The 12,503-nt window shown below is 32.8% G+C and overlaps 4 protein-coding genes across 4 annotated transcripts in view; 2 read left to right on the top strand and 2 right to left on the bottom strand.

Annotated features, from left to right (window-relative positions):
- The window catches only part of LOC133335168 (uncharacterized), a 400,201-nt gene that overhangs the window by 67,473 nt on the left and 320,225 nt on the right, over window positions 1-12,503 (top strand). The gene's annotated exons all lie outside the window — the stretch shown is intronic.
- LOC133335151 (laminin subunit alpha) overlaps window positions 1-12,503 on the bottom strand; it is a 607,777-nt gene that overhangs the window by 375,478 nt on the left and 219,796 nt on the right. The window lies entirely within an intron of this gene.
- Window positions 5,144-5,715, top strand: LOC133335178 (cytochrome b5). The gene is made up of 3 exons (XM_061543483.1): window positions 5,144-5,257; window positions 5,320-5,451; window positions 5,602-5,715. The coding sequence occupies exons 1-3, from the start codon at window positions 5,144-5,146 to the stop codon at window positions 5,713-5,715; spliced, it is 360 nt and encodes a 119-aa protein (XP_061399467.1).
- LOC133335177 (enhanced level of genomic instability 1) lies at window positions 5,975-10,818 on the bottom strand. Its single transcript, XM_061543482.1, has 4 exons — window positions 10,125-10,818; window positions 9,014-10,064; window positions 6,304-8,111; window positions 5,975-6,239 (listed from the first exon to the last, which is right to left on the bottom strand). Exons 1-4 carry the CDS (start codon window positions 10,787-10,789, stop codon window positions 5,975-5,977), a joined length of 3,789 nt encoding a protein of 1,262 aa, XP_061399466.1. The 5' UTR covers window positions 10,790-10,818.

Genomic DNA, 12,503 nt, shown 5'->3' with positions numbered 1-12,503 from the left:
ATTAGCTAAAACAAATGAAATATGAATAATTAAATATTTATACAACGTAAGATTACTATAACTATTATAAATTAAATGATCAAGCTTGACACTTGAAGTGTTTCCATTTTTGTATATTAACTTAATACATTTACTATATACTAAATGGAAAGAAACATAAAAAATATATATTATATTCGTTTGTCAAAGTGAACAGGTCTATACTTTAGTGTACAGGAACCCATAAATAAACCGCATAGAGAACACGAATGGAAGTTTATAATAGAAGATAAAAGGAAATAAAATACATTTTATGTCTAAGCTCTACATTCACTATAGCGTAGTATATACAAAACTACATTATTATGATAAAAGCATCCCATACAAATATTATTATTAAAACATAATTGGTAATACATACATCATCCACAACAACAAAAAATGAAACAAGAAGAAATTTTTTATTTGCTTATATACTAAATTAAAACTTACAAGAAGCAAAATATAAGTAAAATGTTAAAACAAAAAAAAAAACACAATTGCAGTTTTTATAATTTGACAAAATTAAACAGCCTAATTCTGGATGTCAAGTCCACGTGAATTTACTCGCTCTTCCCCTTCGACTTATTCTGAACAACATTTTCATGTGAATATTCTCGCATTCTCGCTTTCACCCTATTCTCTGAATGAAGTTCGAAAGCGAAAAAATCCGCTTTGGGGAAAAATTAGGTATTCTGGATTACAGGGTGTAGGAGAATGAGATGAAATTTTGTGCGAAAATTTTCGCTAATAAATTCAAAGAAAAATATTTACACAATACTAATTCTATGACGATTTAGAATATTATAAATGATTGTATGCAAATTTTTAACAGAAAAACAACAAATAAAATGCTATTGGAAATTCTATTGATAACGATGAATGCTAAACCAAATATTGCCAAGGAATGTATAAAAGTAATACGGAAGTCGAGTTTGATGCATTTTGGAGGCGAAATACAGACATTTTGGGTGAGGATCTGTCTCTCAAGAAAAAAAATTTAAAAATTATGGAAAACAAAAATAAAGCTACAAAAAACATTTTTTTCCAAATTATCGTGTGCATGATTTGAAGGAAGAAATAAAGGAATAGGAGCAAATCATAACTGCCACTTTAAGAATTTGGGGAGATAAATATAGAAATTAAATTAAAAAGACACACAATTATGTAGTGAAATAATAAACTGTGAATTAATTAATTCAATCGCAGATTTCTTCCCATTATTCGTTGTTTTTTTTCCTATTTAAGTAATTGGCCCGCCTCCCGATTATCGAGTATAATAGCGCCACCACAGATTATGTAGTTTGTTGCCTTCAAAATACATTCAATTTAAACACTGCTTTCCTTGGTTAATTGACCAAATCGTTAATAATTCCAATGATAATGAAATCCTCAACCGTTTGGATTCCATTGAACGGCTCGAACTTTATAGGTTATCCGTATTCGAAAAAAACACGTGTTAGTTAAGCGAACGCTTAACAACCGCCATTTTGTAAAAATCTATTTTTAAGCCCGTGGGCGTATAATGCTTTTTTAAACTTTTTAGATCACGTCCTTCTTGTGAGCCGTCCGAAATTTTGCCATCATAAAAATTGTTCTTTTATTTGTAATCTATTGTAGTTGTTGCATCGAATTGCATCAAAACAATGAATAGCTGTTTCACATGCCATATTGTGCATGTTGCAATATTTTCAAACTTTAATTATTTTCTTTTTCTTTCTTTACAAAGGGATTATACTGCGGATTCTTGATATTGCACATTTGAATTGTTATAAAGTTTAAATAACAATAAAATGTAAACATTTTTAATAAAAAAATCAATAAATAAAATATTGAAAAATATTACACAATTAAATTACAATGGGGCAACACATTACAACTTAAATTACAATATGGCAACACGAATCCTTTTTTCAACCACCATTTTGGAAAACTCGAATCAGCAACTCGCATTTTTTGTGTCTCCCTATTCATTCAGAATAAGGCGAGAATGTGAAAGCGAATTTTTTTACATGCGAGATATCTCCCAGCGAATATCCAGAATAAGGCTGAAAGAGTACAGGAGAGAAAGGGAGCTCAGAGAACAATTCCAAGTGATGATAATTTCTGAAACGTACATAAGTGAATTTCAAAATAAATATTTACAATTTTGAATATAAACATTCTTCTTTTAATATGATATTTGTATGTTATTTTTTACAGACTTTGACCGAGTCCATATGCCAGGTTTTGTTGTTTACTCTGCACCTTATTAAACTCATTTGACGCCACCGTAATTTTAAAAGAACGCCAAAAATAGCAATACCACTGCTAGAGAACAACAGTTATATCAGTGTATTTCTACAAAATTATTTTATTCATGTTAAATATGATATATTTTTTTCAAAAATAGTAATTTATTAATAAAACATTTTAATTTTAAAATTAAATTTATGACGGTGAAGAAATAGCTAGCTCCGGCATTATCTGTCGTTATGATGTGAACATTTGTGGACGATGTACCCAACGGAATGCAGCCTTTAGTACATATTGACACTAAATCTACGTTCAGAATAAATATTACGATGTGTAAGATGTAGTCGTTGCCCTTTATTCGTCATCAATTTTTTTAATAGTTTTTTTTTTTTTTAGCTCTCTGATTTTTGTTCGTCGTATTGCCCTTTAAATTGTGTTTCCTTGTTAGGTAAGCGCTCCTAAATTTTTTTGACAGGCTATTTTTCAAAAATACATTTTATTCCACCTTTAAGGTTTTATGTCTTTGATAATAGTACGATGTGTAAAATTTTGATGAGATGGATTACTACCTTCGTAAGTTACCATGCCCACAGAATTGTCTGAAATGAATTTAGTCCAAAGACACCAATATCAAAGTTAAAATCAATTATTAAATGGTTAAATGAAGTAAACACTGTGGCAAATATTTCGGGTAATAGAGACATTTAGGTGAAATGCGTATTTAAAACTGTTGGAAATTCGTTCATAATTGGAGTAACTTGTGTTTTGTTTATAAACAAAACGTTATCTGTGTTTGAAAAGAAAAACATTAATTTGAAATATAATTGCAAACGTTGACTCATGTATAGGTAGAATGATATATATGTTCCCAAAGCGTCATTGGCTTACTATTTCCATTCTATAATATGGTGCTATCTGAAAATATCGTACAATCGTATTAAAATGAAATATTAAAGTTTAAATGCAGAGTCTCACGTAGTGTTTTATCGATAGATAGGTTCGCATATATACTTATATATGCAGACAGAACAAAATATGAAATTTGAAGTGATCAGTTAAATCATTAATTAAAAACATTTTTGTTCTAAGAATACGATTTTCAATATGTATTGTGTTTTTTCTTGACAGTATATGGCATGAGTTTTATTCCTGTGTCACCCTGGTTCCGTTCTTTTTATATTCATCGATTAGTCCATCTATGCTGCATTGTTTACATTTAACAAAATGTATTTTAAATATCTTTGAACATTCACATAATGCTAAATTTCTCTTATATAACATATATTTATATCGGTCCACTCCTTCTAGTACCTCCCCCACATTTTGAAAACTTGTAAATCTAAATAGGAGTATTCTTACCTTAAAGCATAAGGTTAATTGATATTAAAATGTTTGCAAGCAAATATAATTAAAATATCATCCAAAACTATCTTTCTATAAATACATAATAAAGAATAATTCAGATCTACCCTACAATCAAAACATGGAGAGTATAATTAAAAAAATATATATATATATAAATCTCAGAAATACAATTATTTTCTAAAAACGATCAATAACCAGCAAGATTCTACAGTACAGTACAAACGATAACAATTTTTCTTTTATGTTATAGAATACATTTTTAAAAACAGTAGATACAGCAGTATGGGAACCGAATAAATATTAGGAAATGTGCAATATAACTATTTGAAATGCTGAAGTAGAATGTCAGAGAAGTATGTTATGTACGAAACACTAAATATTTTTAATATAGGTGACAAACAATTAACTTGAAAAACAAGGCAGGCATAACTCAACTCGAATGCTATTTCCGTGTATCAACCTATTTGATAGCTGATAATAGCTGCAGATCACCAGTTTTTAAACAGTTCTTTCAAGTAGATTATAAACAACGATCATTTGTTCTTGAACGATCATTTGTTGTTTGGGTGGCACGAATTTGGAACCAACTTCCCTTGCTTCAACGTACCTTCTCCAATCCTGTGCATATATTTATTAACAGATATACTGAATTTGCGCTGAGCCAAATGTGATTGGTTAGACTCTGCTCTTTTAGTAGTGCTCTCATAAAATATTTGGTACTTTTTTTATTTTTTTAATATTATTTTGTTAATTTTACTTCGTGGGGAACCAATGTTATAGGGAAATTGCATTAAAATTTTTATAATTATATATAAGTTTTTTTTTTTCAATTCTTTATTGTATATTACAACATTGTTAGTTAGTATATTGTAATGTAAAATTTTTTGGCTTTTTTAGCTTATGATCTAAAATATCGATATTGTTAAAATGTTGTTGTTATTGTAACAACAAACAAATTAAATTGTTACAAAGGCTGGGTTTAGACATGCAACTTTCGTAAGCAACTCTGCTAAGTTCTTAGAAGTGAGAGGTATACAAAGTGACAAGGGGGAAGAAATTCAAAAGAGAATGGAAGAGAGCAGCAGCAGAGTTGCTTAAAAAAGTTGAATGTAAGTTACAGCATATGCCTACAGATGTATTTTTATGATAGTTTTTTATATATTATATCGCACAATAGAATAAAAAACATGAAAAAATGTTGAATAATTATTTTATATGTTCTGTAGTAGGTACGAGGGGAGCTATATTAAAAAAAGTGTAAGTTTTTCATATATAAAGATCTATTAAATGAGTTACAAATGGAACGACAAATTTAACATACTTCCATCACATGGGCAATTTTATGAAATAAAAAAACATAATTCGCTGATAACAACAGTGAACATGCCAACGAACAAAAATGTGTGTTATCTTTAAAAAAATGCAAATATAAAACCCTATTTTCTAATGTCTCTTCAATTATTTGTCTCTACAACGCCAACGGGTAAAAACCAAGTGGTCGTGAATACTGAAATACAAACACAATATGATAGATAAATATTCTTTATGTGATATATCGATAAATAATGGTGAAGATGGAAAACCTGTGTGGATAATTATTAAAGGTGACGTTTACGATGTTACAAAATTTGTAAAAGAAGTACGTTTAAATATTTCGTCGTTGAAGAATTATTATTAGCATACTCCTATCGATTATTGTAGCATCCTGGTGGGGAGGAATTGCTTTTGGAATACGCCGGAAAAGAAGCCACCAAAGCTTTCAACGAAGTGGGACATTCTATTGATGCCATACAACAAATGAAATCGTACAAAATAGGTGTAGTTGATAACGATGTAAGTAAAAGATAATGCTATAAATTGTGAAGCAATTTTCTGAATTGAACACACTTCCAATCAGCGACCGTTTTTGTTGATAACTATCTTTCGAAGAAAATATTGAAAAAAAATATGTATGTATGATTTATTCCTTTGTTATCATTACAGTGTCAACAAAAATGTGGGCCTTCAAGAGACACAAAAACTCAAGAGCAAGAATGCTGCCGACGGGAAAAGAAACAAAATAGATTGTTTTCTCTTTTTAAAAAGAATCGCACTTAGTTAGTATTAATGTATTTTTATTTTAATTTAAACAAGGAATAAGGCAATAGACCTACAAATTGCTATATTATTTAATGAGTTAACTTACGTATAACGTTGAAAATTGGTCACAATCAGCGTAGATATATATATTTTTTGAAAATGTTTAGAAACAATGTTTTTTTAAGAAATGTGAAATACTTTAATATATACATTATAAATAAAAAAATACATGTTAGGCACTACCTTACTTATTAGCATACATATAATTTTACCACTATTATGTTGTTCCGCTCGCTTGTTCAATCTCAACTTCCGATGCTGCTTGGAAAACATCGCACGCTTGATCAAAATTTGCTGTTGAGAAATTGCACACGTTTACAGCATATGTTCTTAAGTAATGATAAAATCGTGTCGAACGCCTCTCTAGGGTTGAACGTACTTTTTCACTTCGACATATGTTCCTTAAAGTGGGCTCATAATCCAAATTGCGTACTCGTTTTGATCGAAGTTGCGTTGAACCCATTTCGTTGCACAGTGATATTCTGTAATTTAATTTAATGATTTAATTTGTAGGTAACAACCATGTTTATATTGAAGGAAACTTACATAGTTTTTGGTGTATCAAACAGATTGTAGGGACACACATCGGCTTCCAGATTGATGTCAATTGCTCTTTCGAGTAAGTTGTGAGAAATACTTTCAGATAAATTGGGATTCAGACGGTCCATAACAGACGACATAGAATGTTGTTCTGTTTCATTGTCCAACATAGAAGCAACAGATAAATTTTCATAGAAAAAACACAAATTATCCAAGGGGCTGGAAGTGTGATTTTTAATCCACTGTTTTTTTGGAGATTTAGATTTGCGCTTTGAAGTAGTAGTGCTCTTCGACAAAACTTCCGGTTGCTTTGACTCACTGCTTTCTAATAACTTGCGAGACACCCCAAAAATGTCATTCAAATTAATGCTAAATGTCCGAAAGTCGACTGGAAATGGTACTCGGAATTTTGAATTTTGACAGACGGTAAAGAACTCAAACAGCGAACGATGCATATAAACTCCCTTATTCGTCGATTTATCTTTTGTTGGTATTTTGGTGCCTACTTGCAGAGTATTCTCTTGGCTATCTGTCTGTTCTTGTTCTACAGAAAATTGACGTTTACGGGGTGATGCAAAGTAGCTGCTATTGTTATCTTTGCTTTCAGCAGATTTATTTTGGTCTCCTGCTTTATTTAACTGTTTGTGTCGATCACCTCCGCTCTGTATGAAAAATTGGAGTTCCAAGAGCGTTTTTCTTAAATCCCGGTTGTTGTATAGGTACAGGGATATAATGTCATCCAAGAGCACTGGACAATTTTCGATAAGCGATAATACCGCCAAGAACTTTGAAATATTTAGCACATTAGGCGAAGAAAAATGTATTGTATTTTGTGCCATTAAACGCTGTAAGTGAGCACAATTTGGATTAGATGCAACTACAATAACCGGCCGTTTTGAACTAGCTGCTAATGTATAAATAGCATCGGTGAAGCCGGCGTCGGTTTGATCAAATACAATGTCAGCATCTTCTATTAGTATTAGACACTTACGAGTCGACTGTGACAATTCGCTATTACTAGAATCACTACCGGTCGAATCAACATTATTTGAGTTTTGTCGCATCATTTGCGTCTTTAGACCGTTGAGTGATTTTTTAAGTAGATTTTTCTTTTGTGATGAACCCGATCCTGCAGCATCTTTACGTATTTGATGTGATTGGGTTGCTTCCTGCAATTCTTGGATCAATTTTTTTCCTGTCCTTTTCATTCCAGCATTAATTTCCAAAACATTGAAATTCATATCATTAGCTAAAGCAAATACAGCATTGGTTTTTCCCGACGATACTGGTCCCAAAAGCACTACTGTATTACAAGAAGCGCCCTGATTACTACAGGAAGAATCATTAAAGTCCATGCTGTCGTCGAAGTTTTGAGAATTTTTTGCACTGCTGGAAGAGGAACCACTCGACCAATTTGAGAGAAAATCTCTCAATTGTGTTACAGGGTTTAAATTAACCAGAACCTGTTCGAACAACAAAGGTTTGTATTTTTCGCTAAACAGCAACTCTCCATTTGGGGCAGCAGGTGGTGGCTTGTATTCCTCATCTGGATTATCTTGTTCGTTTTTACGTTGTTGTTCCATAGAACGCCGTGTTCGTCTTGTTACCACCAAAGAATCCGAAACTTGCTCCGTATCCTGTGCTGAATCTATAGCACTAAAGTAGCGATATTTTTCTCGCATCTGATTGTAGCATTTAAATGTAGGAAATCGTTCAAATTCAGTTTTCCAGTTCTTAATTATGGCTCTCTTGTTGGCCAATGTGGGCAGTAACATATTTTCGATTTTAAACGAATTTTGTATACGTCTGTTAATCTGGTATAAATTATCAAAGCGTTATTTATTACAATAAACCCAATAAACAAAATAGTATAGATGTCGGGCCTGCCTGCATACTCAAAAACTCTCACTGGACTTCTTGTGTTGATAAATGCAGATCATGATCAAAATGTCATCTCGATTGTTCTATATTTAAGCGTATTATATAGGTCATTCAGACCTTTATATTCTAATGAACCTATCAATACATTGCTTCTAGGCATAAAATTACAAATATAAATATAGTAAAATTGAATCTATTTTTTGAGCCTTTCCTCGTTTGGGAGATAATAATTGGATGGTTACGATTTTGAATTTACAGTAAGTCTGTCTGCGTACTCGATATTTTGTAACAATTTGTACAAAATTTTTACATGGAACTTCAGTAATAAGTACTCAATATGTTATTTATGAGATTAAAAGTGATTACTTTTCTTCAAGCTCAGTAAATAAGGTCCTTGCGTATTTGGGTAATGCGGACATTCAGCAAACCCTATAAAGGTGAGAAGGTGGGTATTTTAGTACGCATTGCCTTAAATTAGATTCAAGCCTAAAAATTTTTCAATACTCCGTATTTCAAAATATTTCTCTCAATTCACACTTTACTTTTAACGGATACCCGACAGACAATATAAACCGGCTGAAGTAATTTATATACTAATCCTTACGGAATTAATTTTCTATGGTAATGAACTAAATTGCATATCAACACAAACACTAATTTTAGGCTATTTCAAAATTAAAAACATAACTTCGTACTTTATGTTATGTACAACAAACTATGTATTTACCCTAATGACCAAAAATAAAAGAGTCTTAGAGGATTGCTAAAAATCACATCCGTGCAGATAGTAGATAATTTGTATTAATTATAAAAGTAAATTCAATATATAACTTACCTGGAAGTCCGACGGTGTGCAATCCGAAAAAGTTCCTGTTTGGGAAAGGCGTTTAGATGATTTCCCTTTTCCTCTGCGTGTTGGCGGCGGCGAAGGTAATTGCAAATAAATTTCCTCAGGATGTATTGTATATGTACAGCTAAAACTTTGTTTTTCAATGGCCAATTCAGTCTCAGTTAGTTGTTTAATATGTGATATTTGAGGAAATATTTCAATAGATTCTTCGTAACATTGTTCCTGCTGTTTCTGTTTTTCTTGTTCAATGCGTAACTTTTCGGGTACACCAGAGAGGAGAAAGGCTTTTCGTGCTTTTAAAAATTCTGGATCAGGACTAGGTTTTGGAACAGAACGCACAAACAATGGGGCTAATTTCTTAGGTGTTCCTTGTGGTGTAATATTGCCCATAGTTGCACTCAAATTTGAACTATCATCCAACACAATAACGACGTCGCAATTATCTTCTTCAGGCTTCGTTTTAGCGGATGATTGCTGACAACTTCGACTTCCGCTCTTACGCGCTGGTGTGTTTCTCGTAGCTTTAGATGGACTTTCTTCTAAATCGAAATCATAACGTGCTTTTCCAGTACAGGAACGTCTTGGCCTTCCACTGGGTGTGCCTATTTCTTGGATCAGACAATCCGAATTTGATACTGGTGTTTTTGTATTTTCGCACCTGCTTGACATTTCCTTTGTGCCAATAGGAATTTCTTGGTTTCTTTGTGATTTTGTTAGTTGCCTTTCAGCCATTTCTTTTGGCGACTCTTTTTTCTGGAAATATCCAAGCAGGCTGTCACGTTTTTTGGTTGGTGAATTCAATTTTGCCAAAAACTCTTCCGTTTCTGCGTCAACGGGCTGCTTAGAAAGTTCAACGGAATCCACAGAATCGATTGAACTTAGACGTCGAGTACGTGATGTTCGCTTCTTCGTTTCCACTGCTCGTTCCTCGTCCTTTGGCTTCCGGCCAGTCCTTTTTGGTTTTGCCTTTTCTGCTGATTCTTGTTTTTGATTTTTTACCTTCGGACTGCTGCCATTCACTAGCATCTCTTTAAACCTGTAGTGGATTAATAGCTTAGATTTACATATTTAAGGTGTAGCTATTTCAATCGCTTACCGCTTAGCTCTTTGTTCTAATTGATCTTCCACATAAGCTGCTCTAGCTTCCTCATCAAGTTTTCTTTTGGCTCCTCCTTTCTGCTCGGCCCATTCCTGAAGTTTTAGCCTTCTTTTGACAATTACTTCGTTAGTGTTTTTGTCTGCCACTGGCGAAGGTGAGTCCTTACCAGGAGTATTCGACCCTATTGTCTTGTTACGCGCATTCATCATAACTTCAAAGGCATTAGTGACTTTTGATGGCTTTTCTGAAGCCCTCTCAACTTTATTTCCATTCTCGTGGTCAGCATCGACGTCAATCTCTAGAGTTGTTTCCATTCCTAAAGTCAAGCTTTCTTCAACTTTTTCCTTTTTCGGTGTACGTGGAAAATGCTGCAGAATGGTTCCCGACTTTATTGGGCTTTCTGGTAATACTTTCCCATTCTCTACCGTGGATTTTTCTTGCAAGGGTCGCTTTTTTGTGGGACGTTTCTCCTTGTCACGATGTTTGCTTTTCCTTTCCACATTGCTGCTCGATCTTTGATCGCGCTCATCTAGTTCATCATCAATCTTCTTACTCGAAGTGCCAGCTGACGCTGCTTCTATCATTGCTAATTTTTTGAGTTCTTTTTTGCGTCGATGTTTTTCCTTGTGTTGCTTCTTCACAGTTTGAAGTACTTCTTCCATATTCTGCAATATTATCTTTGAATCTAGACGAGGATAATGAGCCGGAGGTAGTGGAACAATGCCGCGTTCACTGGTTTCATTGTCCGCAGTTGAGCAAGGTGTTGGTATACTAGATGAATTGGTTTCGTTTTCAATAGAATGTGTATTCAAATCGGTCATGCTTCAATCTTCAAATGTATTATATATTACTTGATCAAATGCTGGAGAATAGCATAATTCTCAAATATGTAGACGACAATAAGAATTTCTTTCACTTAATTGAAACAAGAAATAAAAAAATTGCGCGCGTGTTTTGTTTGACGACGACAAGAGGGATATGTAGATCGACTAATCAGCTTGAGTAATGAACCAATGACATGTATGGTAAACAAAACATTAGTTCTGTTCCAGAACCTGGTAGAAGTATTGCCATTCAATTTTGATATTTTTTACTAGATGTTTGTTCCAGCACCATACAAAAATAAATGGCGATTTTAGTTTCAGTTCTAATTTAAAAACAAGATATATGTAGATATCTCCTGTACTTACTAAATGTCGTAATACGTCCTTGGTACAATTATAGAAGGAGGCTGCGAAACTTCAATCACAACTTAACAACAGCCACAGAGAAAATTGTCATTGTATTTAGTGTCATTTTAACTTTCGAATAATTTAAACAAAAATACGAAATCTCAACAAATTGTATTTATTTTGAGAGTAAATTTTTCAAATTTAAGAATAATTATAATCATCTCACTTCGCTATATTTCCTATATTTAAACCGTTTCCAATTGCATGAGAAAAACTCATAAAAATCCACTCAATGAAAGTAATCTCAAATGCCAATTCCATAGCGTATATGTCAAATATAATCTACTGGATTTGTGAACAGGTTTATTGATAAGTTTACAATATACCGGATTTAGTGAACATAGTGGGTTTAAAGTGTTAATTCCATTGTATATTTGTCAAATAAATCCTCATAAAGTTTGTTTAGCCTTCAAAAAAGCACTAATCGTTTAAGAGTCCGTTTAGACTACTAAATCCACTCGATTACAAATGTCAATTCCATGATATGTACTTTATTTTAATCTTATTCATAAATCCCGTGGTTCAGTTCGTCTTCGGACGGCTCACAAGAAAGACGCATTTAAGGAGATAATCACGTCTACGGGCTTAAGAAATTTCAAAATGGCGCTGTGTTAAGTTTTCGCTTAACTTGCCACGTGTTTTATCTATCGAACCAAACTAAAAATATAAGAAAACGTCGTTACGTATGGCGTATGGTCCTATACCTTCTATTTTAATAGAAAGTTAACTAGCTGGAGGAGGAACTGCCTTCAGTATTTAAGGAAAAAATAAATAAATCCAGTGGTTGAGTTATTGAGTGGTCTTCGTTAATATAAACACGTATATACCTCCTTACCACATCGATATTTAAGCCATTTTGTAGGTACATTAATATGCTGCTACATTAAACAGCTGATTGTTTCGGACTTTTTGTTGAACTATAACATGATGCAATAATAAGGTGATGTATCACAACAAAACCCTTTGTTTTTGTCTCGACCATCTGTCAAATTTTTCCATATAATATTTCACATGGTTGGCAACATTGCACATCGACTACAAGTAAGCACTTTGACAGTTAATCGAGACATCAGCTGCGCTAAATGGACTACCTATTAATTGTGCCATGAGCTATACCATGGCACATGGTATAATAATAGAAGGT

The sequence above is a fragment of the Musca vetustissima genome, unplaced genomic scaffold, assembly GCF_032173495.1.
Source record: "Musca vetustissima isolate MV318-11 ecotype Yass unplaced genomic scaffold, APGP_CSIRO_Mvet_v1 utg1735, whole genome shotgun sequence".
Taxonomy (NCBI): Eukaryota; Metazoa; Arthropoda; class Insecta; order Diptera; family Muscidae; genus Musca; species Musca vetustissima.
This window is presented reverse-complemented; position numbering and strand designations above follow the sequence as displayed.

What these genes read in the sequence shown, in the direction of transcription:
- LOC133335177 (XM_061543482.1), bottom strand. Translation starts at nt 10,789, where the DNA reads ATGGAAGAAGTACTTCAAACTGTGAAGAAGCAACACAAGGAAAAACAT. An exon ending in GCACACCGTCGGACTTCCAG is followed by an intron (nt 8,112 to 9,013) that starts GTAAGTTATATA and finishes AATTTATACCAG; the next exon opens with ATTAACAGACGTATACAAAA. An exon ending in TTTGATACACCAAAAACTAT is followed by an intron (nt 6,240 to 6,303) that starts GTAAGTTTCCTT and finishes ATTAAATTACAG; the next exon opens with AATATCACTGTGCAACGAAA.
- LOC133335178 (XM_061543483.1), top strand. Translation starts at nt 5,144, where the DNA reads ATGATAGATAAATATTCTTTATGTGATATATCGATAAATAATGGTGAA. An exon ending in TTACAAAATTTGTAAAAGAA is followed by an intron (nt 5,258 to 5,319) that starts GTACGTTTAAAT and finishes CGATTATTGTAG; the next exon opens with CATCCTGGTGGGGAGGAATT. An exon ending in TAGGTGTAGTTGATAACGAT is followed by an intron (nt 5,452 to 5,601) that starts GTAAGTAAAAGA and finishes TTATCATTACAG; the next exon opens with TGTCAACAAAAATGTGGGCC.